Here is a 25,053-nt window from a genome sequence, read left to right as displayed (position 1 = left end):
ACTTTAGGAAAACAATAAGCCCATATTCCTACAGTTTTTCAACCAATTATAAATTCTCATTATGGTAACTGTATGAGAGGAGCTAAAGAAAAATCTGAAAAGCTACACACTTTTTAAGTCTCGTACGATACTTTAGAAATGTTTTTCCAGGTTGCTGATCTACATTTTCCAATCTTAACACATCATTTTAATTCTGGAGTTAACATTTATTGGGCACTTAATTAAGTCAAACACTGCTTATAGCTTATATAACATTATCTCTCTTAGTCATTAAAACCCAGTGAGAGGAATGCTTTCAGATCAGCAATACCAGTATCTCACATGACTGAACCCAGATCACGTAATTAGTAAGTGGCAGAACCCAGATGTGAACTCAGACAACCTGTTGGTAAAACTCATTTTCTCCATGTATAATGGCAAATTGAAGGCTCAGCACATTAAAGTTCTTCAAAATTCTAAATATTTGCATACATGAGTAGGGAGAATGGACATGTGAAATGAATCAACCAAGAAGAAAATGTCTTTAAATGCAATTAACAAAGTAGGCTAATAAGGGACACAAATTCTAATGTGAACACTTGACCTGCAGTTAGATAAAGAAATGAGAAGAACACTACTCCAGTATATTGACAGGTACTTTTCCCACAGCAGAAAGCTATAATTAATCTTAAATTTTGAAAATGTTTTAGAAACCATGTGATTTTGATTAAATAAAATTGGGATAATCTGTACAAAGGACTTAAATAGCCATAAAGAAAATTATATATACCTATACAATCACAGAAACATGTCCATAATGATAAACAAAAACAGAATGTTATAAGACTCATAATACCAAACACATCTGTGATGTGTCTAAGGCTATCCATTAAAAAGTGATTTTTATTATAGATAAGTTCTACTTGCTTCTTTATTCTTTTCTGTGCCATCTGAAATTGGCCTACTCCAATTGCAGCATAAATTATGATTATAATTTAAAAAAAACAACTCTTTCTATTTGTGTTCAGTACCACTAAAGAGTCTTATGACAAGAGATTTCTCCAGTAGACTTTCCTACTAGAAAGGAAACACAACGTTAGCTTAATAAATACTTGGAGATAACTGACAGTTAAAAACTGAACAGTTGGGTCGGCACTGTGGTGTAGCAGATAAAGCTGTTGCCTGCAGTACCAGCATTCCATATGGGTGCTGGTTCGAGTCCTGGCTACTCCACTTCCAATCCAGTCTCTGCTATGACCTGGGAAAAGCAGAAGATGGCCTAAGACTTTGGGCCCCTATACCGGTGTAGGAGATCTGGAAGAAGCTCCTGGCTCTGGATTGGCCCATCTTCAGATCAGCGCAGTTCCAGCCATTGCTGCCATTTAGGGGAGTGAACCAGCTGATTGAAGAAGACACCCCCCCCCCGCCCGCCTCTGCCTCTCTAACTCTGCTTTTCAAATAAATAAAAAATAAATAAAAAAAAAAAATACTGAACAGTACATCACGAGATAATATTGGTGTTTTAGGTTGAATCAAGTCAGTTCCCCCAAAGCTGGTGATAATGAAATAGTCATATTTAGGTCCAACAATACTAACAGAAGCCTAAAATAAATTTAACTATATAAAAATACAGTAACCCCTAACCTATGACTTCTTTTCTTCCTGTCATACACTACCTACCAATAAGGGCATTTCAGTAATTGTTCAGAGCTCTAAAAAGTCACATAAGCAAGCAGACACATACTGTATGAAAATATGTCAACAGAGAGTACCTCAAAGCAGACACCAAGACAGACATGCTGAAGCAAGCCCTAGGGATGCTATGGTAAAGCCATCAAACCTTCAAAACACTAAAGAACAAGAAAAAAGGGAACAGCCAGGAGAGATCAGACTACTAGACACCGACAGTCACACAAAAAAACAAAATAAATGTACCCTTGAACAGAAAGGTCCAAAAGGCAAGCCACACCGCTACCATAGTCATTGTGAAAGGAAAGATGTCAGTTTTTATGTTTTTTGTTTGTTTGTAAAAAGCATTTAAGAGACTAAGTGAAGCTGAAGCTCTAAGAATGAAGAAATTATTACTCTTACAGGTTCCTAAAGTTGGTTTTAATTAAAAACAACAACATGGGTAGATTAAAGTTTATCCAGGAATCACTGATTCTCAGTGAAGGGATCATCAAACTTTTTCATGTTTAAATACTACTGCTTATAACGTTCATCAAGAGGTATTTGTTATATCCACCTGCTGATTAAAATGTGTGTTAAATTCTGAAACCAAAATCAGGCAAAGAGATCATAAGAAAACTGTAAACTAGTACCCCTTAAATGTAGAAAAATGCAAAATACTCAACAGTAAACTGATTCCAGCAATACAGGTCAGTCCAACATATGAAATTAATATAGCACATCAACAGAATGAAGACAGAAAACACATAATCATCCCAACAGTTACAGAAAAAAGTATCCAACACCCTTTCATGATTAAAAAAAAAAAAAAAAAAAAAAAAAACCTCTAAACAAGTTAGGAATAGAAGGGAACATCCTCAGTTGGATAAAGAAGCATCTATAAAAATTCAAAACTAACATCATAGCTAATTGTGAGAGACTGAAAAATTGCTCCCACAGACCCAAACAAGACAGACATCTACACAACCTATTCCAATACTGTCCTGAAGGTACTAGGCAGGGCAACTGAGAAAGAAAAAGAAACAAAAGGTGTCCAGTTGGAAAGGAAATTAATTTCTATTTACTTGCAGCATGATATTACATATAAAAAATCTCAATGAATCCACAAAAATGCTACCATAATGAGTCCAACAAGGTTGTAGGGCACAGATAAGTAAACAAAATCAACAGCAATTCTATACATTAGTTCTATATACTAGCAATGACTAATCTGAAAATGCATTTAGAAAATATCACTACTCTAGCAAGCATAAAAGAATAAAGGTAAAAGAAGTTTAAGATTTATCAACTGACTATAATACACTGTTGAAAGAAATTTGGAAAAATAGCCCATGATCATGGATTGGAAGACATTGTTTAACTGGTAATAATTCTCAAGTTATTCTGCAGGGAAAGTTCCATCAAAATCCCAGCTGTTTTGACAGGAATTGGACAAGCCAATTTTAAAATTCATATGGAAATACAAGAAATTCAGAATCAAAACAATCTTGAAAAAGAATAACAAGTCTCTGTCTCAAAACTTCCTTCAATGCTACAGCATAGTAGTTGTACAAGGATAGAAAGGCAGATCAGGGTCTAGTGCTGTGGTGCAGCGAGTTAAGCCACCGTCTGCAGTGCTGGCATCCCATAAAGCTGCTGGTTCGAGTCCCAGCTGCTCTACTTCCCATCCAGATCTCTGCTAATGTGCCTGGGAATGCAGTGGAAAATGTCCCAAGTACCTGGGCTCCTGCACCCATGTGGCAGATCTGAAGGAAGCTCCTGGCTCCTGGCTTCAGCCTGGCCCAGCCCTGGCTGTTGCAGCCATCTGGGGACTGAACCAGCAAATGGAAGATCTCTAATCTCTCTCTCTGTAACTCTGACTTTCAAATAAATAAAAATAAATAACATAACAAGAAAGGCTGATCAGTGGAATAAAGTGGAGAGTCCAGAAATAACCTCTTACATTTATGGCCAACTGATTTTTGGCAAGGATGCCACAACAATTCAAAAAGGAAAGAACAGTCAATTTTTAACAAAGGGTGCAGAGAAAACTGGATAACCAACTGCAAAAGAATGAGGGCTGGATCTTTCTACATCATATACAAAAATTAACTCAAAACAGACCAAACATATAAAGAGCTTAAACTAAAACACTCTTAGAAGAAAAAATTAAGTGTAAAAGTCTTTATGGCTTTGGAATATGCAATGGCACTTCACATACGATATCAAAAGCTAAAGCACAATAAATAAATAAACTGGATCCCATCAAAATGTAAACTTTCGTGTTTCAAAGGAAGACAAAAAGAAAGTGACAGGACAATCCATAAATAAGAGGAAACATAGGAAATGAATCAAAGACCTTTCTCTTTGTCTCTAACTCTGCCTTTCAAATAAATAAAAGAAATCTTTAAAAAAGAGAAAACATTAACAAATCTACTATCTGATAAAGGATAAAGGACTTCTACTCATATCTGGAATATATAAAAAACTCATTAACTCACTAGTAAAAAATTAAAATGAGGAAAAGATCTGAATAGACATTTTTTCAAACAAGATATAACAGGTGGCTAAAAAACACATAAAAAAATGCTCAACATAATTCAGTCATTAGAGAAATTTAAGTTAAATCCACAGTGAGATACCCATTGGGATAGCTACAGTAAAAAAGATGGACAGTAAGAATTGATGACAAAGATTGGAACTCTCACATACCTGCTGGGAATATAAAATTCAGTCAGTATGAAAAATGGTTTGACAGTTCCTCAAAAAATTAAATACAATTTATAACTTGGTAATTCCAATCCAAATGACTAGAAAACCTATGTATACAGAAACTTTAAACAGGGCCAGCACTGTGGTGTAGCAGGTGAAGCCACCGCCTGCAGTGTCGGCATCCCATATGGACGCCAGTTCACATCTCGGCTGCTCCACTGGCGATCTAGCTCTCTACTATGGCCTGAGAAAGCAGTAGAAGAGGCCCAAGCCCTTGGGCCCCTGCACCCATGTGGGAGACCCAGAAGAAGCTTCTGGCGCCAGATCAGTGCAGCTCTGGCCGTTGCGGCCAACTGGGGACTGAACCAGCAGATGGAAGATATTTCTCTCTCTCTCTAACTCTGACTTTCAAATAAATAAAATCTTAAAAAAAAAAAAAAACTTGTATACAAATGTTCATAGCTACATTATTTATAACAGGCAAAAAGAGGACACAATAAAAGGTATATAAGTTGATGAGCTGATAAACAAATTATGGTAATCCATATAATTGAATATTACTGGGCCACAAAAGGAATAAAGTACTGATATATGCCACAACATGTATGAATACTGAAAGCACGCCAGAGGCCAGTAACAAAAAATCATCTATTGCATGATTCTGTTTAGACCAACTCTCTAGACAGAATATACAATTCTCTAGAAACAAAGTAGATTAGTGGTTGCCAGGTACTAGGACAGGAAGGAAGATAAAGAGTAACCGCTAAAGGCTATGAGGTTTTTGTAGAGGGTGAAAATGTTCTTAAAATAAGAGCGGTGATGGTTGTGTAATTTTCTGAATATACTAAAAACCAATGAATAGGGGCCGGCGCCGTGGCTCACTTGGTTGATCCTCTGCCTGCAGCGCCGGCATCCCATATGGGCTCTGGGTTCTAGTCCCGGTTGCTCCTCTTCCAGTCCAGCTCTCTGCTGTGGCCCGGGAAGGCAGTGGAGGATGGCCCAGGTGCTTGGGCCCTGCACCCGCATGGGAGACCAGGAGGAAGCACCTGGCTCCTGGCTTCGGATGGGCGCAGTGCCGGCCATGGTGGCCATTTGGGGAGTGAACCAACGGAGGGAGGACCTTTCTCTCTGTCTGTCTCTCTCTCTCACTGTCTGTAACTCTACTTGTCAAATTAAAAAAAAAAAAAATGAATAGTACACAATAAAAATATTGAAGAGTAATCTTTTATTTTTTTTTTTTTTTTTGACAGGCAGAGTGGACAGTGAGAGAGAGAGACAGAGAGAAAGGTCTTCCTTTGCCGTTGGTTCACCCTCCAATGGCCGCCGCGGTTGGCGCGCAGCAGCCGGCGCACCGCACTGATCCGATGGCAGGAGCCAGGTACTTATCCTGGTCTCCCATGGGGGGCAGGGCCCAAGTACTTGGGCCATCCTCCACTGCACTCCCGGGCCACAGCAGAGAGCTGGCCTGGAAGAGGTGCAACCGGGACAGAATCCGGCACCCCGACCGGGACTAGAACCCGGTGTGCCGGCGCCGCAAGGCGGAGGATTAGCCTAGTGAGCCACGGCGCCAGCCATGAAGAGTAATCTTTAAAAATCTCATTTTAATATCTGTTTCTCTGCTAGGTTATAAACTCCACAGGGAATCATGGTTGCTTCAGTATTTCATTGTATCCCCAGAGCTGAATGCAAAACCCGAAAGAAGCAACCTTCCATAAATAGATTGAATAGAATGACTGTATACTTTATGTTAGTTTAAGGCATGCACTATTTCTAATTCTTTTTTTAAAAAAACCTCTATGTTTTGAGCTTAACATTTATTTAACCTATTTTCAAATGCTTACATTAACAAATAGCAATGCTTTCAGATAACTTATAAAGTAGGAAACAATGATTTGCAAGGTTTTTTACTTAGTAAGCTCCTAAAGGATTAATGAATGCCTCTCTCATCTTTATATTCCCATTACCTGTTCATTAATGTTTGCTGCATTGTCTGAATATGGCCAGATTATTATTAGGAACAAAAACATTTTGACTAAAGCTTGTAATATTTTTCAGATTAAAATAAAACATATCTTTAAGATCTTTAAGTCAATAAATGCTTATTTTGGATTCCTCTGTAATCACTTCACTAATGGTTTATGAGTAACGGTTTATGGGGCTGTTTTTTGGGAAAGCAAACGGGCTTGCACAAAGTCTTTTTCAATACAGAATAAAATGTTAACCATTTAGGGTAACCTCATTGTGGCCTCAATTTACTCTTACATAAAATACTCATCAAACATCCTTTATTAAGTATCAGGGCCTTTCTGGGGGCATGCTTATGGATTATCAACGAATTCTTTAATTCAGAAAAAGTGATTTACTCCCTATAGTCCTTGCCCACTTCTGTTTCCAAAATGAAAATGTGGCAAATTTTTGTTTTGCATAGTGCACAGAGAAGCAGTAATCTTAGCAAACAATAAAGTAAGAGTATACTGCTATCTTTTCTTTAAAATAAAAAATTTCTAGCCCAGTGCAAAGTAAGAAGAGTTGCCTACATTTGGTAATCACAAACTGTCATCTGCCACAGCTAAAAATAGTGCCAGCCCACATGCCTTTCAAAATGCAGAAGTCATCCAATTACATTTCATCTCAAATCAAATTCTTAACGAATTCTCTTCCTTGAAAATCTGAAGTAAATTTGCAATTTTAAAGTCTTCTGGCAGGAGTGGGGGCAGGCGATTGGGGGAGTTTCAACTAGTTTAGTTAATTCTAAAAATACTGAGAATACAAGGAATGGCTGGCAAGATAGATACCTGCTTCCGAAGCAGAAGCTTTTTCCTTTAATAAAGTCACGTGAAGAAAGAGATAAGCAGTTAGGTAGGAACTTAACATAAATATTAGAATATTAAATTTTTAGATATTTTTGTAACCATAATAATGTTAATAATTATCAGGAATCTCAATCCTTGATCAAATTTTTCCCAAATGCAAAGAAAGATAACTAAAATTCAGAATTGATCATTTAGCACCACACAGTAAGCTTTTTACCTCATAGTAAGCACTCCCCTGACAAATAAATGACAGGTGACGGTCCAGAAAAATGATTTGTACAGAGGGAATGTTTAGCTCTTTCCACAAACACAGTAAAAAGAATCCAAGTCCTATTTTGTTCTGTAATTTACCACCAGTATGAAGTGAGTAGATCACTTAACCTCTTTCTTCATATGTAACAACAGAAAAATGACACTCATCTAAGTTATCTGAAACTGAAAGAAAATTTCATGTAGGTAAATGCATGGTGAACTGAACTAAATTAAGGTAATAACCTTGAGGTAAGTCAAGCAGAGAAATCAAATATTAAATGCAATGCTAAAGTAATCTTTTTTTTTTTTTTTTTTTTGAAGGTGAATTCAAACTTCCTCTGCTGACCTGTTTAAATTAACAGGCTTCAAGCTGATGAGCATCTACTAAAATGTACCTCAAAGATTTGGCAAACCAACCCTACTTCCTTCCAGTAAGTAGAAGCTTTTGAAAGATGTATGTGAAATTTCAGGTCCTGTCTCTTATATCAATACATGTTTACTGCCTTACTTCTGATAACATTCAGTGCTTGGACCAATGTCAACCACCACATCCCCAACAAATCAAAAGTTTACATATGGTATATAATGTGGTATAATGGGTTAGCCTGCTGTCTGCAATGCCAGCATCCCATATGGATGATGGTTCAAGTCCCGGCTGCTCTACTTACGATCCAGCTCCCTGCTTGGGAAAGCAGCGTAGAATGGCCCAAGTCCTTGGGACCCTGAACCCATGTGAGACCTGGAAGAAGCTCCCGGCTCCTGGCTTTGCCCTGGCCCAGGCCTGGCTGTTGGGGCAAGTTGGGGAGTGAACCAGTGGATGGAAGGTCTCTCTCTATACATATATAAAAAAACTCTACCTTTCAAGTGGTAAAATCTTTAAAAAATGTTATATATATATAAACATTATAAACAAATAGCAGAATTAGTATATTTACCCCATCTGTGAGAATTTAGTAATCCCTTTTTCTAGGCAAGGTACTGTGATGAGTACTTTATAAACATTATCTCTAATTACAACAATTCTGTAGAGTACTTACTATCTGCATTTTATACATGAGGCAACCCAGGCTTAGAAGTGTCACAGAATAAATTCTGCAAGGTTACAAACTGAAATTCAGGTCTGATCATGAAGGTCACATTCTTTCCATCATAGCACATTTGTATTTAAAAAGACAGATCAATATTCAAGTCTGCTTTTTATTCTATCTGAGAATGCCAAAGTATTTATTTGAGAGGCAGATAGGGGGAATAGGGGATGGCCTGCAATGGCCTGCAGCTAAGGCCAAAGCCAGAACCAGGAACTTGATCCCGAACTCCTGCAAAGGTAGTAGTAACCCAATCACTTGAGCCATCATGGCTGCCTGCCAGCATCTGCATTAGTAGGAAACTAGGGCCAGGAGCCAGTGCCAGCTATAGAACCCAGGTACTCTGGAATGCAGGCACATTAATCATGGTAAACACCTGTCCTGCCAAATACTGCTTTACCCTTAGCTTATAACTGAGAAGGGATGCAATTTACTAACACTGTGAGCAAAATTATATTATATGAGACCAATAAATTCAAGTAATATAGATTCAACAACAGGAATAAACCACATTCTGTTTACCTTGCATTGCTTCCTAGAAGCAATTTAATTTCCCCCACTTCGAAAATAATAAAAATCACTATAAACATGTAACTACAATTTTATATCCATCAACAATAATTAATTAAGATAAGTTGAAGATAGACACAGAAATTTTATTTCTTTTTGCTAACCTTGTTTTACAATTGACTATTATTCCGAATATCCTTACCTTGTCTTATGAAAAGGCTCATAATCTTTTTTTTTTTTTTTTTTTTTTTGACAGGCAGAGTGGACAGTGAGAGAGAGAGAGAGAGAGAAAGGTCTTCCCTTTGCCGTTGGTTCACCCTCCAATGGCCGCCGCGGCTGGCACACTGTGGCCGGTGCACCGCGCTGATCCGATGGCAGGAGCCAGGTGGTTCTCCTGGTCTCCCATGGGGTGCAGGGCCCAAGCACTTGGGCCATCCTCCACTGCCTTCCCGGGCCACAGCAGAGAGCTGGCCTGGAAGAGGGGCAACTGGGAAAGAATCCAGCGCCCTGACCGGGACTAGAACCCGGTGTGCCGGCGCTGCTAGGTGGAGGATTAGCCTATTGAGCCACGGTGCCGGCCAAGGCTCATAATCTGTAAAATGATAATTTTATCAGGATCTGTACCTAGCTACCACAACCAAACACAATATAATAAACTAAAATCTTCAGTAAATAATTCTCCTTGCTTAATTAACAGAAGGGCCACTCAAAACTTCAGCATGGCCCCATTTTCATTTTTTATTTTGTAAAGAAAATCTGGTTAATAAGATATTCCATTTAAAAATTTTCATTTTTTTATTTTGTAAAGAAAATCTGGTTAATAAGATATTCCATTTAAAAATTTGTATCTTATTGACCACTGCTTTCCCTATGAGCTGGAAACACTGTGATGAGTGACTGGTATGGTAACCTTGACCTGTACTGTATTATTTTAGCATAACTATAATGTCATTGCATAATAAACACAGTACATTTTCATCTAACTCAATAACTAGGTCATCTACAGTGTACTGTCTTAAAAGTCTGACATCCTTGATTTGACAATGCATATACACTGGTGACTTTTTTTAACATCACGTAACAATGATATGTGTGACACTTGATGTTATTGGGTTATGAGTACATCTGTGTGATTTGTAGTATGCTGCAGAGAAGTGCAAAGTGAGGAGAATCTGGCATACAGTCTTTGTCACAACTACTTGACTCTGCCCATTGTAGCAAAAAGCCACACTAGATAATATGTGAATAAATGAATTATGGGTGTGTTCCAATAAATCTTTATTAATGGCTATTTATATTGAAATTATATAGAATTTTCACATATCAGAAAACACTAGTCTTTGAAAAACATTTCAAACACTGAAAATGCAAAAAAAAAAATAATACTTCACTTCTTAACTCATGGGCAGTACAAAGATAGATGTCAAGATTTGGCCTGTGTACCATACTTTACTTACTTGCTGTAAACAGTAAGTCTTGCACCCAAGTCTATGTTAATTGTTTTGTGTCATCAAACTGTCACGAAAGGGGCCTGAATTATCTGGATATTTCATATAACATCACATTTACACTACATTGATACCATTATATTCGTAAAAAATGAGTCATCGGAAGTACCAAACACACTGAATGCCTTAGGAAGAAAAATGGGATTCAAGGAGCAGGAGACAAAACTTTAAAATATAGTCTTGTCACAATTTTAAAAGTTACAGGGAACCAGTAGTGTGTAGCATGCTAGGATACCTTCTTCAAATATATTACACCCTATAGCTCCAACATTAATGAAAAAACTCAATAGTTGGTAAATCTGTTCATATTGGATGAATGCTTAGGAATGCCACGTTGACCCACTTATCATATTATGTGGAAAGCTGCATTTTTGAATGGGCTATTGAGCATGAAGAATAACATGCCAGGCCCAATTTTCTAGACATCAGATGTGTAATTTAAGCAATATGATCTAGCAGATTCCATGAATTGGAAAAAGCAAAACCAATCACATTGTAAGAAAACCATAGACCAATCTCCCATAAACACACACCTACAGTACTCAACAAAAGATTAGCAAGTTGTATCTAACAGCTATATATAAAAAGAATAAAGCAATATGATCACACGGTGCTTATTATAGGGATGCAAGGCTGGCTTGATATTTGGAAATTAATCAATGCAATTCATCGCACTAATGATCCAAAAAGAAAATTCACATGAACATACCAGTTGATATGGAGAAAAGTATTTGGCAAGACACAACATCATTTCATGACAGAAATTCGGCATAGTATGAACACAAGGAAACTTAGCAAACCCAACAAAGGAAACACAGAGACAATCTACAGATAGCAAGACTTGAATGGTGAAACACTGTTTCCCCCCTAAATTGGAAACAAGATGTACAAACTTGACAGTGACTCTTGTTTCTCTTTCTATATACGTTTGAGAATCAATTTGTCTATATCTACAAAAAAATCATGCTGAGAATTCCTTTCCAGTCAAGATGTCTTTTATTTCATTTCACAAAAACACTTTACCAACTAACTTGATAAAAAGGGCATATAAGGGTGGAACCAGTGCCGTGGCTCACTTGGTTAATCCTCCACCTGCGGCACCAGCATTCCATATGGGCGCCGGGTTCTAGTCCCTGTTGCTCCTCTTCCAGTCCAGCTCTCTGTTGTGGCCCAGGAGGGCAGTGGGGGATGGCCCAAGTGCTTGGGCCCTTGCACCTGCATAGGAGACCAGGAGAAAGCACCTGGCTCCTGGCTTCAGATCAACGCAGCGCCAGCTGTAACAGTCATTTGGGGAGTGAACCAACAGAAGGAAGACCTTTCTCTGTCTCTCTCTCACTGTCTATAACTCAAAAAACAACTAACGCTCAGGCCAGCATTGTGGTATAACGGGACAAAACTGTGGCTTGCAATACTGGCACACTATGTGGGTACCAGTTCAAGTGCTGGCGGTTGCTCCACTTCCAACTCAACTCCCTGAGAATGTGCCTAGGAAAGCAGAAGATGACCCAAGACCTTGGGCCCCTGCACCCCTGAGGGAGACCCGGAAGAAGCTCCTGCCTTCAGCCTGGCCCAGCCCTGGCCATTACAGCTGTTTGGGGAGTGAACCAGAGGATGGAAGACTCCTCTATTTATTCTAAGAACTATGCACAACCGTGATTATCAACTAACTTTTGTTAGAAATAAGCTGAAAAACCCTATTTTCCTTACTGTTGGTTTTATCTTTCAATGTAAAGTCTTAATCAATTCTTTCCCTTGCCATTAATTTGCTATAAAATTGGGGTTTACTAAAGAGTTTTCTTCCCTCCTTCAAGTAGAAAATGCCTCAATGTAATACAGGAAGGTAAAAACACAAGGAAAGGTAAAAATCAGCCATGTTTAGAGAGCAAGTCCTTCAATGTGGCTACATTATGAAGGCTGGGAGCAGGCCATGGAATGTCTTAAAAGTCCCTGATGGAGGATAGGAGCTTATTTTAAAGAAAGGAAAACCCTTAAGAACAACAATTAAAGCTGCAGTTTAGGAAGATTAATTTTAATTTGGCTATAACGTAAGATTTAGTAGAAAGACCAGTTAATTAGGAGTCCTGGTGAGAAATTAAGAGTACCAGACTTGGGTAAACAAAGAATACAGAGAAACTATTTCCACTATTGCTCCCACTACCTATCCATTCAAGACTGTAAGTCATACACAAGAGAAAACATGTGCAAGCATACTCTTTTCACAGAAATCTGGCTCTTTTGGTGTAATTTGACTTTAAAACACACTAAACAGATACCTTAAATTTAAAACCATCAGAAACACATATATACTATTTAATCTAGGTCACAGTTCCATTTGAAGACACTCCCAGTCATTGGTAAAAGCAGTAATTTCTACTATCTTTCTGGAGAGCAGTTGCACCAAAAAAAAAAAAAAAAAAAAAAAAAAAATCCAGCAACTCAGAAATTATCATGGGTAAGAAAAAAGATCTACGTCCAATTACATTCATTTTAGTATTATTTATTCTTACACAAAACTTTAGGAGTACCTTATTTAACTATGCGAGATTAATAGCATATAGTTAGAGTATTTTAGTCATTAAAATGATGTATTTTGGGGGCTGCTGGCTGCATCCATATGGGACCAGTTCGTGTTCCAGCTGCTCCACTTTGGACCCAGCTCCCTGTTAAGGCTCCTAGGAAGGCAATGGAAGATGGCCCAAGTGGTTGGGGTCCTGCAACCCATGTGGGAGACCTGAATTAAGTTCCTGTCTCCTGGCTTCTGCCTGGCCAAGCAGCCATTTGGGGAGTGAACTAGAGGTGGAAGCTCTCTGTCTCTCTCCCTTTCTGTAACTCTGCCTTTCAAATAAATCTTTAAAAAAGTAAACAAGGAAGGAAGGAAGCAATCAGAAGCTGATCCAAATTGCGAAGAGTGGTCAATGCTTTATTAAAAAAAAATTTTATAGAGTATTTAATAGGGGTAATGATTACAGAATAAAATTACCATAAAATCTCCCTAACATACACTCCCTTAAAAATACACTCCAAAACTATTCTACTTGTGTGTAGTAATAGCTTGATTCCTTTATATACCTTCTCAATTTTCTACAACACACCTATATTGTGTGACACTACTTCACCAAGATCTAGAAGAAATATCTCATGAGTTCCTAAACACTGGATTTCAGCTAAGGTTAGAACTGAGAGCAAGGGTCTCCAGTCAGTAAGTCTCACAACTGATTAATACCAAAGCTCCTTTTTCGGCATTTTTCGGGCATTTCAAGCACCATGAAGACCCCTGTTCTTTTCTCCCTGACTGTATATGCATAGACTGTACTCACATACTCAAGCAACCTTAAGCAAAGTTTAGGGGGCCCTCCAAGAACCTCTGCCAAGAAGTCAGCTTTAGAAATGGCCCAAAGCTCATGTGTCTTGAGGTATAAACTGAATTTTAATGCTAAAGGCATTACTTTTCCCACTCTACAGAAACTTCCCTCAACAGTCATCTATTGCATACTGTCAAACCCCAGAAGTACTGGTAATAAGAAAGGACAGTGTTGCACCTATTCTTAAAGTTAACAGGACCCATTGCTATATCTAAACATTCTTATTAACAAGATTCTCTATAGCATTTAACAGCTCATTCCTTATTGAAAAGTCTCTACCCCCTTACTATGAGTGAAACTCACTATCCCATGTCTTTGACATACCTTTCTGATGTTTCCTGATGCCACATAATCCCAAAATGTAGATTTGATGTTTTCCTTAATCTCCTGTTTTATGAAAACATCCTCACAGTTTTCATCTGTTTCATGCTGCACCTGATTCACAATTCTTTATCATTAAACCTGACATTTCTTGGGGCTTCAAAGACATTCTACCATCATTTAAATTCAAACTGTCTAAAATCCAAAGGGGCATCTTTTCTGTCTTCTTTAACTCCACTTTTACTGACACTAAAAAGTACTACCACTGTCAATGTTTCATGCTGACCGAAACTTCATGCTGTCCTCTGAATCCCTCTCTCACCCTCATCCAGCACATTCATGCCATTGGTCAAGTATTTCTTCCTTTAGTTTCTGAAATCTGTCATTTCCTTCTCATTTCTATTTCAGGCCAGGTTCAGCCTGTCTGCTTTGAATCTGGGCACAACTGCTATTATTCTAACTGGCCCACCTCTAGATTCCTTTCCTCCCAACTTTCCTAAAAAGCACCTCAACCCAATTTACAAATCTGTTTCTATCATTACAAACTTGAAATCTCCAAAGCTCTCTATTTCTTTTGTAATTTAACCCAAAACCCAATGTCTTCTGCAATCTGGCCCAGACTACCTTCTTATAAAACAAGAGAACCTCAAAACTGGAACCCTGGAAATCAGGCAAACAAGGAAACCTAAAGACCAAAGGGGTAATTTTCTTACCTTAACCAAAAACAAAATATAACCAAAACTGCGTCTTAAAAGAAACTTACATCAGTGTTTCCTAAATTTTCCTGAAAATAATGTGAATTTTATCAGGATGCATAAAATAGACTGCCAGACCCTGTGAAATCTGGTTGGAATCACAGGAATTTGTTTTCATGAAGCACTAAATGATTCTCATCTACAGATAAGTTTGAATAAACCTGACTTAGACTAATCCTCCAAATCTTCTATGCCCTTTAACCATACCACCTTATCTTTCCACTACCATCCTACATACTCTGTTCTTTTCACAAAGTTCTGCTGTCTTCCCTTTTCAGTGGTTACATCATTCTTCCACCCCATCCAAACCCCCAAGCCTTCCTACACACTCCCATTTTAAGCACTTCAAAAACCTGTGTCTTAAAAGCTTTTTGGATAACCCCCGTAATCATATACTATGTAGATTTTACTTATAAGTGTTCTGCTAATTAACAATAGCAAATATGAAGAGCAAGTATATAAAAATTCTTAATATTAGTCTTAGCCTGAAAGATCAAATGTCTTAAATATCAGTTATTCAAAACAAACAAACAAACAAACAAAAAAAACAAACTCAAAAAACAAAAAAACTCACACACCTTTTTAAACATTAAAATCTGAGCATCTTTCATTTCTGTTACACTTCTCAGGGCAGACAGGGAGAAGAACGCACGGGGAAAAAAGGGTATAAGTATGCTTTCAAAATCTAACTAGGCCTTAAATTGGGTTCCTTCCTGCATAATCACATAGTTTTCAAAAAAAGAAGGAAGAATTCATTCCATGGCATCTTTAGCTTATCAGTGATTTCCAATTTAAATCCTATTCTATAATCTACAACATTAAAATTAGGCACTGATAAAAAAATACAAAAATATAACTTAACCACTGAATCAGAAAAACAGGTAGTCCTACTGACCAAATAGCCAAAGGCAAGTATTAAAAAGTATCAGACCATTCCACTTATATACAAAGTGAGGCTCCCTGGTGATATTCAAAGTAAATATGACTTTATACTTGCTGCCTAAAAATAATTTAATCTCTGATAAGATATGGACTATGCTGAATCTAAATTTCTTCTGTCTCAAAACACCCTAAATTATTTTAGCCAAATAATAGAATTTGTTATTAAGTGGTTTAAGATTTAAATTAGATATAGAGCCTTACTAGTTGCAGAATGGGCCCTAATGTGACTTTCACTGTTTTTAACCTGTCTTTATTTCAGTGCAATCTCAGGTATCATTTTCAAACCAAAGTGTATAAATTCATCTTTTACTCTGTAACATTAATAACAGAAGAATGAAGAAATAAAAATCCTTCAAATTCATATGTAAAGAGATCATAAAGGTAAAAAAGAAATCTAAAGATGTACTGTTTTCTTTTCTTTAAACCATAAGTATAAAACCTTTCCAAAGTCTCAATATGAACTCACTCTTAAACTCACCTTTCCCTCACATTTCTTTACTGAACAAGCTGTCATAAGCATATTGCTCAAGTTACTGTAATTAGCTCCACATATTGTCTTTAGAAACACAATCAGCAATACTGCTAACAATGTTGCTCTAGAAGAAAATAACACTTAAAAAGAATTATAAAACTTGAACACAGCCAGAAAAATTTGGAACTGTAGAACATCTATTTTGGGTTACTTAATCTAATAATTTTAAAGACAATATACTCTAAATGGTCAGATATACAGCCTATCACCTCCTCTTTTTGAAAGAAAATTGCACATTAACAATCCATATAAAAATATTCATTACAGTCAACATTTTACCACTTACAGGCTTAAATTCTTACACAATGATCCACTGAGATTTGAAAGGCTCTCGGTTCTCAAGGGGGAGGAAAAGGGATCAAGATCACCGATTGGTTATTAGAAGGGCAATGGTTAGTGATTTAAATATAGACATGCACTTAGAGCTACTGTGTATATGAACAATTTCAAGATACATAAAAACATAATCCAATTAAAAGGCAGTTGGTAGTAATTTTAAAGGTGCAAGTCAGATATCCAAAGAAGAAAAGAAGCTTACAGCAAACACAGTATCTTGCTACCGATAATCCTTTGGATAGAATTTCAACTACACCAAGTAAGCTTTTTTTAAATACTTGGTCACAGAAAATAAATACACTATTATGGAATACAAAGATAGCTATTAACATTCATCACATCAAAGAGACCAACAAATAAAATCTGTTAGATCTAAACTGTTTACAGTGTGCAAGATTAGCAAATAGGAGGTAAGCGATAGGACTAAAAAGACTAAATCAAAGGCCAGGAAAACAGAACAGTGTGACGTTTTCTAGTACACATCAGAAGTAAAAACACAAATGAGACAGCTGTTTTAATCTTTTAGCTTTAAATCTTGCACAAGCTTCACTTTCCATCCCAAATATACCTAAATTGCAAAGCTTACTCATAGAACTGTATAACTGGTCACAAAAACTGAGAAGATTAAAAAGCAGTTATACCCTTGTCCTTCCAATTTTTCTTCTGACCGTCCATCTCTTGTCACGATCTGCCCTCCAGTTGCAATTATCAATTATGCATACCAACAGAAACGCTGTAACTGCAAAAATCTGCTCCCTGAGACATGAAAGATCCACTTCCTCAACCCCAGTCTGCAGTCTCCTCTGCTGCACAACTGCAGCAGGACTGAAGTCACCTGACGTCTGCTGGGTGTGGAGCAGTCTGACGCAGTGCAATCTGTAACTAGGCTACTAATACTCCGGCATTAATGCCTTCCTTCTATCTGTTTATTGTTCTACTCATTTGCTTGTTGCTCCTACCCAATGGAACTGCATTTGCAGGGGTGTGGGGGTGGGGTGCTATTCTTTCAACAGCTAATCACTGAATATATTTAAAAAGCACTTAAAGGCATATGCAGGTTTGTGGTTTTTGTTAACAGATGGTTGAGTTATTCTGCTGCTTTTCCATTTCATTTTCAACCCTAAGATCAACAGTTACCTAATAAGATAAAAAGGTACTGATCCAAAGGAAGGGTAACATTAAAATTTCAAGCTTAGGAAATGTTGGGTCACTTCTTACTTTCTCCTAAATAAATTAAGGCTTTAAACATTCAGCATTTTGCTCTCTGAGATGAAACAGAAGTCAAATTATTAATGTTTACTGAGTATTTGTATTACTTCAATAGAAAAGTTTTCAATTTAAACACTATTGTCATCTCTTTTTTCCTTTTACCTTTATGGAAATCCAGAGACTTACAAATATTCACTTAATCACCACCTGCTCCAATTCAATCTCTCAATAAGTATTTATTAGATACTACCACAGACACTGTTAATAGATTCTTAGCTTGAAGAGAAATACTCATGTATTTACTGTACTAATTAGATCATCTGACTTGAAAAAACGACATAAGAAACCAAAACTTTAGGGATAAATATTTAAACTACTACATATAACATTTCCAAAATTTTTGTTTATAAAACTGCAATTCATTCCAGTGCAGAATACTGTCTATTTACTAATGTGTTATAACTGGTTTACTTGGTATTAATTACCTGCCTCAGCAGGAAAGGCAATAAATAATGACAAAGCCAAAATATTTTAAGATGCCTGCCTGATATGAAAAATACGGAAAGATATGCAGCCTATGTATGAAAGTGTTAAGACTACAGCTATATTTAAATAGGTATAATGTTTTCTGTAAGTTGCTGTGGAACTGGGTAGGCCACAAAACCCTTATTATCAGAAGTGGACTGAATACTAATGACATTTCTTTTCTATCTGCCTCTCTCTAATTCCAATTATAACTAAAGAAAAGCAATTTTAAAGAGAGTTCTGTATTCTCAGTTCTAAAGTCAGTATTGAACTTAAAACTTTATTCACTGCACCTTTGCTTGTGATACTTGAGATTCCCATCACCAAGCCACATCATGGTTGAAAATGTCTGTGATCTCTCCATGGAATAGTTTGGAACCCCAAACTATTAAGTATAAAAATACTTCCAACATAATATTTTCTAATAATGAATCACTTTAAACTGAAAGTCAACAAATACTTAGCATGAGAGTAAGTACTCAAAATAATGCCAGCAGTGCTGGCCTCCTATATGGGTGCCAGTTAGAATCCCAGATGGTCCATTTCCAATCCAGCTCTCTCTCTAGACTGGGAAAGCAGTCGAAGATGGCCCAAGGACAAGGGCCCCTGCACCTGAGTGGGAATCCTGGAGGAAGCTCCTGGCTTCTGGCTTCTGCCTGGCCCAGTTCTGGCAGTTGTGGCCATTTGGGGAGTGAACTAACGGATGGAAGACATACTTACTTACTTTTTCTCTTTCTCTTTCTCTCTCTCTGTAAATGCCTCTCTGTAGCTCTGCCTTTCAAATAAATAAATAAATCTTAAAAAAAAAAAAAAGTGGTCCAAACACTATTTAAGTCAAAGATTACTAATAAGTAGTTATGTAAATATTTATTAAATATATACACTTATAAGTACTAATAAGAAATTATTTCTTGAGATATAAGTTTTTAGCATTATAATATTCACATCTTCTGCATATTTAATTTAGTTTATCAATTTTTTAAGTCACAGAGTGGCAAGAATGTATAATAATACATATTCAGGAAGGGCGGATCTGGTGGGAAGAATCACTATATTGCTAAAGTTGTACTTACAAAATGCATGAAGTTTGTATTCCTTAAATAAAAAGTTTCTTCAGGAAAAAAATATTAAAGAAATACATATTCAAGGACCAGCCTTGTAACACATAAGTTTAAGCTGCAGCCTGAAATGCTGGCATCACATACGAATGCTGATTCCAGTTCCAACTGCTCCACTACCAATCCAGCTCCCTGCTAGTGCGCCTGAGAGGGCAGTGGTGGATGGCCCAAGTTCTTAGGACTAGGCCCCTGCACCCATGTGGGAGACCCGAATAAAGTTTCTGGCTCCTGGCTTTGGTCAGGCCCAGATGAGGTGGTCATTGGGGAGTGAACCGGTGGGTGGAAAATAATCTAATTCTGCCTTTCAAAAAAAAATCTTAAAAATATCCATTCACCTATACATTAAACATACTTTACAGTGCCTTGAACAGAATAAAGTCAAGAGGTATGACCTCTGAAGCTCAGTAAGCATTTTGACCCTACAAACAGGTACCTAATTATTTCATTTTTAGTCTTTGCATTTACCAAGTGCACAGGGAAAACTAGCTTATAGCTAACATTCTGTCCATTTGAATTTGGTTAAGTCAAAAAAGAGCTTAAATTTGAAAATTTTATATGAGACAAATTTGTTAGCAATTCAACGTATATGGGCTTTTTTTGGGGGGGGGGGGGGACAGGCAGAGTGGACAGTGAGAGAGAGAGAGACAGAGAGAAAGGTCTTCCTTTGCCGTTGGTTCACCCTGCAATGGCCGCCATGGCCGGCGCACCGCGCTGATCCAAAGCCAGGAGCCAGATGCCTCCTCCTGGTCTCCCATGGGGGGCAGGGCCAAGCACTTGGGCCATCCTCCTCTGCACTCCCGGGCCATAGCAGAGAGCTGGACTGGAAGAGGGGCAACCGGGACAGAATCCGGCGCCCCGACCAGGACTAGAACCCGAGGTGTTGGCGCCGCAGCTGGAGGATTAACCTATTGAGCCACAGCAGCGGCTGGCTATTTTGTTTTAAGGATCATGAGTTAGTATACACAAAAGGCTTTATGGTGCCTGGCAAAAAGCAGACCCTATATAAGTACTAGCCATTTACTACAAATGTGGTAAAAATAACAGGGACAAGATATATAAGACACACTTTAAAAAGCTCATTTACTTAATTAAGTCATTCAATTCTAAGCAATAACCTGTCCAAGAGAAGTACCCTCCACACACAATTTGCTTTGCGCATAGTTGTTCCATTCTCCAGCTGCAAAAAGTGTATATGGGTGTAGCTTGAGCCCCATTCCACATTAGACCCCATCTTAACAGGTCAAATAAGGATATACATCTGTTAAAACTTAGCTTCACTTAAACTGTTTCTTCAAATACTTAACTAACATTTTAAATGAAAAAATTCCTCTAAGTACAACTTCCAAATAAAGCACATACAGCACACATCACAACTTACAACAAAGTGGCACTTTGATTATTTCAGACATGTATTTATTATCCCTGAAAAGTAAAGACTCCCAAAGCAGGGGCCAAAGATTCCTTGATTTATAAATCCTGTTAAGTAAAAATCACTGAATTCTAAATCCTGCTAAATATATTGGGGACGTGGAGAGGGAAGAAAGGGTTATTTCCCAACCTAAAAACCAGACTTCCAAAAAACTTCTGCAATAAACTGCTGTGGCAGCTTCCCACTCCTCGGCATCCATGTCTCCTGCACCCATCTATCCCAAGCAAGACAGAAAACAAAGACAAGAATCTCCCCCAGCATAAACCTTTTTCCAAAGGGAACTTAACTTAACTTTAGTTATCTTCAATCTACATTTCCCTTTATACATATCAAATCTAAACTCTCATTTTCTTACTGTACTTATCTCATAAATATGAAAATAGTGTGATTAACTCCATTACTGCTCAAGAAGAGATTCCTCTTAGAAACTGTGTGTATGCATTTTAGGATTATATCTAATTGGCAGGATTTCACAAAGTAGAGTATTTTAGAACAGGTGGCAGAAACCCCAAAGTCTTCTCGGGCCAGCCCTTCTTTTCTATTTTTTTCCTTCCTTTGCTTCGGAACTAAAGAAGAACTCAAATTTTTGTTTTCCTTTATTTTCTTTACAATGTTTAGAGATATGAGAGAGAAAAAAAATTAGACAGAAGCAGCCATTTACTGAAGTGTTCCTCTCAAATTAGAAATTGATTGTATACTGTTCTTGTAGCTAAAATAATTATTTTGTGCCCTGGCTATAAAGAACAGGAAACTTTTCTTTAAAAAGAAACAATTATAATTACAGGGTAGTTCTAAATTTGTTTCAAAACATGGTTATTCTGGGCTATACAAAGATATGTAATTTAACACGTTTCATTACTAAAAGGTATCAAATAACTGAAAACCCCTAACATATGCTGTAATATAATGCCCTCTATGGACTAAATTATAGTACTTCAACATTAACTGCTGAAATGAATCTTAAAAAATGAAGAGACTTTATTCTATAATACATATGGAAAAATGTTGAGCATTTTAGGTATATAAATAATTCCACAGCAGCTACTAAAAATGAATTCTAAAATCCATAGAGAAAAAAAATGAAAGTGATACTATTCAATGAAAACTAAATAAACCCTGGCTTCCTGAATTATAATTTAAAATAAATACAGATATTCCTATAGATTCTAAGCATTTCTAAATTCAGAACTCAAAAATGAAGTCATTAAGTTCTGAACAGATCATCTAAAACTTTGCGGTTTTCACTAAAGTACACAGGTTTGGGGAATCTGTGAGGTCATTTCACATTATTTACAACATGATTCAAGCATTTGCTTCAGTGAAAGATGTCAAGATTCAAACTCGATTATAAAATCATTTTTAAAGTCATTTGTTGATGTGAAGCAGACACCAACAGGTCACTAAATTTCTTGGTAAACTGATTCCATATAGTTGATTACAAAGCATTCCACTGAGCTCCTTTTTAATCAACAACACTAGATGGCACCAACACCCCTAGTCTACAGTTGATTTAACCAATCCACACAGCAGGCAATCTTAGCAAAGACCAGGCTCTCAATTTTCAGGCTATTCCAAGGCAAGCCTGGCACTAGGATCTAACTAGAATAGAATGGAACTAAGAAAGTCAACTCCAACATCAAAAAGGTCTGTGAGATAAAATGATTTCTGACCACAATTCAAAACCAATTTTTGAAAGATCATAATTAATTAAACTAAAAACAGGCAAATAAAAAAGGTACAGATTTTCTTTTGTGAAAATGGAAACGCTCACTAAAATGTAAAGTACAATAAAAATCTTATGGAAAATTAAATGAAGGGGGCCAGTGCTATAAGTTGGAAGGTTAAGTCTCCACCTGTAGTCCTGGCATTCCCTATGGGTGCTGTTTCGAGTCCTGGTTGCTCTGACCCAGCTACCTGCTAATGTGCCTGGGAAAGCAGCAGAAGATGGCCCAAGTGGTTGGGCCCCTGCACTCATGTGGTAGACCCAGAAGCTCCTAGCTTCAGTCTGGCCCAGTCATTAAGGGAAGTGAACAAGCAGATGGAAGATATTCTCATTCACTCTCTCCCTGCCCCTCCCCCCACCCTCTTTCCAATAAATTAATCAATCTTTTAAAAAAATTAAAGGAAAACTAACAAGAGTTTGGATTTACACACACACACTATATATGTGTGTGTGCATATATATATATATAGCAATTCACAAAAGAAACACAAATAGCCAATAAATATATGCAACACATTCACAATCCCTAGCAATCAAGCAAAATAGCAAAATAGCAAAACATCACTTTTCCCCTACCAAACTGGTAGAGATTATTTTAACATATGAAGTACTGAATGTGTGGAAGAATAAGTCATAGACTCGGGAAAAGCACTAAGTGGCTAAGCAACTCAAACAGATTTTGAACTTAATGAATTTTGTGAGATATGGGAATATTATCTATCCAAAAAATAAAGAATATCAATTATTGATGATAACAGAGAAATGGGTATTTTTTCTCATTTTGTGACAGGGATATTTATTAGTGCAATTTTTCTGGTAGCCAATTTTTTATCAAAAACTCTTAAATGTGCTTGTTTCCATTTATCCAGGTTTTTACTTGTAGTAATGGAAAATAATTAAAACACACAAAAAATACATTTAAATATAAAGGTTAGGAACAACAGCATTACTTAAAGAATCAGGAACAATGGAAGGATTCAGCATTAGCAAAGTGACTAGTTAAATTATATCTTTACAAAGAAACACTAACCATCAAAAATCATTCAGAAGAATCAACACATTGCAATGATCGCATTATATAAATTAATGTTTTTGAAAGCTTATGATTAATATGAAGACACCAACCTGGTAAACACTTATTTTGCTTATACTCACAAAGTATACATGTGATCTGAAAACAGACTAGAGAAATACGTTCTTAAAAATTAGTAATGATTACGTCTGGGAAGTATGATTGTACATTTTTTCATTTCAGTGCTGTTCTACATTTCTCAAATGTGTATAATGAGTACATATAATTCAGATTAACTCATAAACTTCAGATGCCCTGACTTCACTGAAAGTCCTTGAGAGAAACTTTTTTTGTAGTTGTTAACATATTTTTTTTTAAAAATTAAGGTATACAAATTCCATGTATTTCATATATACCAATTCAGGAACATAGACATAAACTTACACTAAAATTACTGAGGCTTTAGCAGATTAAAACATTTGTCTAAAGTCATACATCAATGAAAACGCCAGGATTAGAATTCAGGACTCTAAAAGGCCAAAAATGAAGTTTTTCACGACTCTGTATGTCATGGTGCCTATTGTTTATGGTACGTAAATATTTTTTTATCTCTATTGGCTCTACAATAAGCACTAAATAAATCCTTACAAATTTAACAATGTCACTTTTTTAAAGTAAACATAATTGGTTATTTTAGTAAGTTACACTGTACATTTAGTAATAGCATTCTAGTTAGAACTATTTCTAATCAATCTTTTAAACATTTTAATTTTCAGAGTACTTAAGCTTTTATCAGATTAACTGCTTACATCATACAGTCCAAAAATAACAAAAAACAATCTAAATATATTTGCTCACTAAAAATATTTTAACCAAAATATTTAAATCTTAGCTTTAGTGAAAAAACTCAAAGGCATCTAGTAAATTATAAAAATACAAGGAAATATTTTAAGTCATAAGCACGTCAAAAGAAAGCTCTTATTCATGGACACATGCAAGAATTGTACATAGGGGCAGACATTTTGGCCTAACAGTTAAAATGCAGTTTAGGACACCCAGATCCCATTCAGAGTTCCTGGGTTCAATAGCTCCAGCTCCTGACTCCAGCTTCCTGCTGATGTAGACCCTGAAGGGCAGCAGTGATGCTCAAGTGACTGGGTTCCTGCCACAGCGTGGAAAATCTGAATGGGTTTCTCATTCTCAGCTTCAGGCCCTGGCCCATTTGGGGACAAAGAAGGCATCTGGGGAGTGAGCCAGCAGAT

At 36.9% G+C, this 25,053-nt stretch overlaps 1 protein-coding gene across 7 annotated transcripts in view; it reads right to left on the bottom strand.

Annotated features, from left to right (window-relative positions):
• The window catches only part of RTN4 (reticulon 4), a 172,360-nt gene that overhangs the window by 23,564 nt on the left and 123,743 nt on the right, over window positions 1–25,053 (bottom strand). The window contains exon 1 of one of the 7 annotated variants that reach the window (XM_089326454.1): window positions 17,362–17,602. The exons of 5 other annotated variants lie outside the window; for them this stretch is intronic. In XM_089326454.1, coding sequence (XP_089182580.1) covers window positions 17,362–17,365 — 4 coding nt within the window. In that variant the 5' untranslated portion in view covers window positions 17,366–17,602. Of the gene's footprint in view, window positions 1–17,361; window positions 17,603–25,053 lie in introns of those variants that run through there. One more of the 7 variants, XM_070069117.2, reaches the window with a different exon arrangement.

The sequence above is a fragment of the Oryctolagus cuniculus genome, chromosome 2 (genome assembly GCF_051225735.1).
Source record: "Oryctolagus cuniculus isolate XC-2025 breed Fujian yellow rabbit chromosome 2, ASM5122573v1, whole genome shotgun sequence".
Lineage (NCBI taxonomy): Eukaryota > Metazoa > Chordata > Mammalia > Lagomorpha > Leporidae > Oryctolagus > Oryctolagus cuniculus.
Note: the sequence above shows the minus strand (reverse complement) of the source record. Positions and strands in the feature narration are given on the sequence as shown.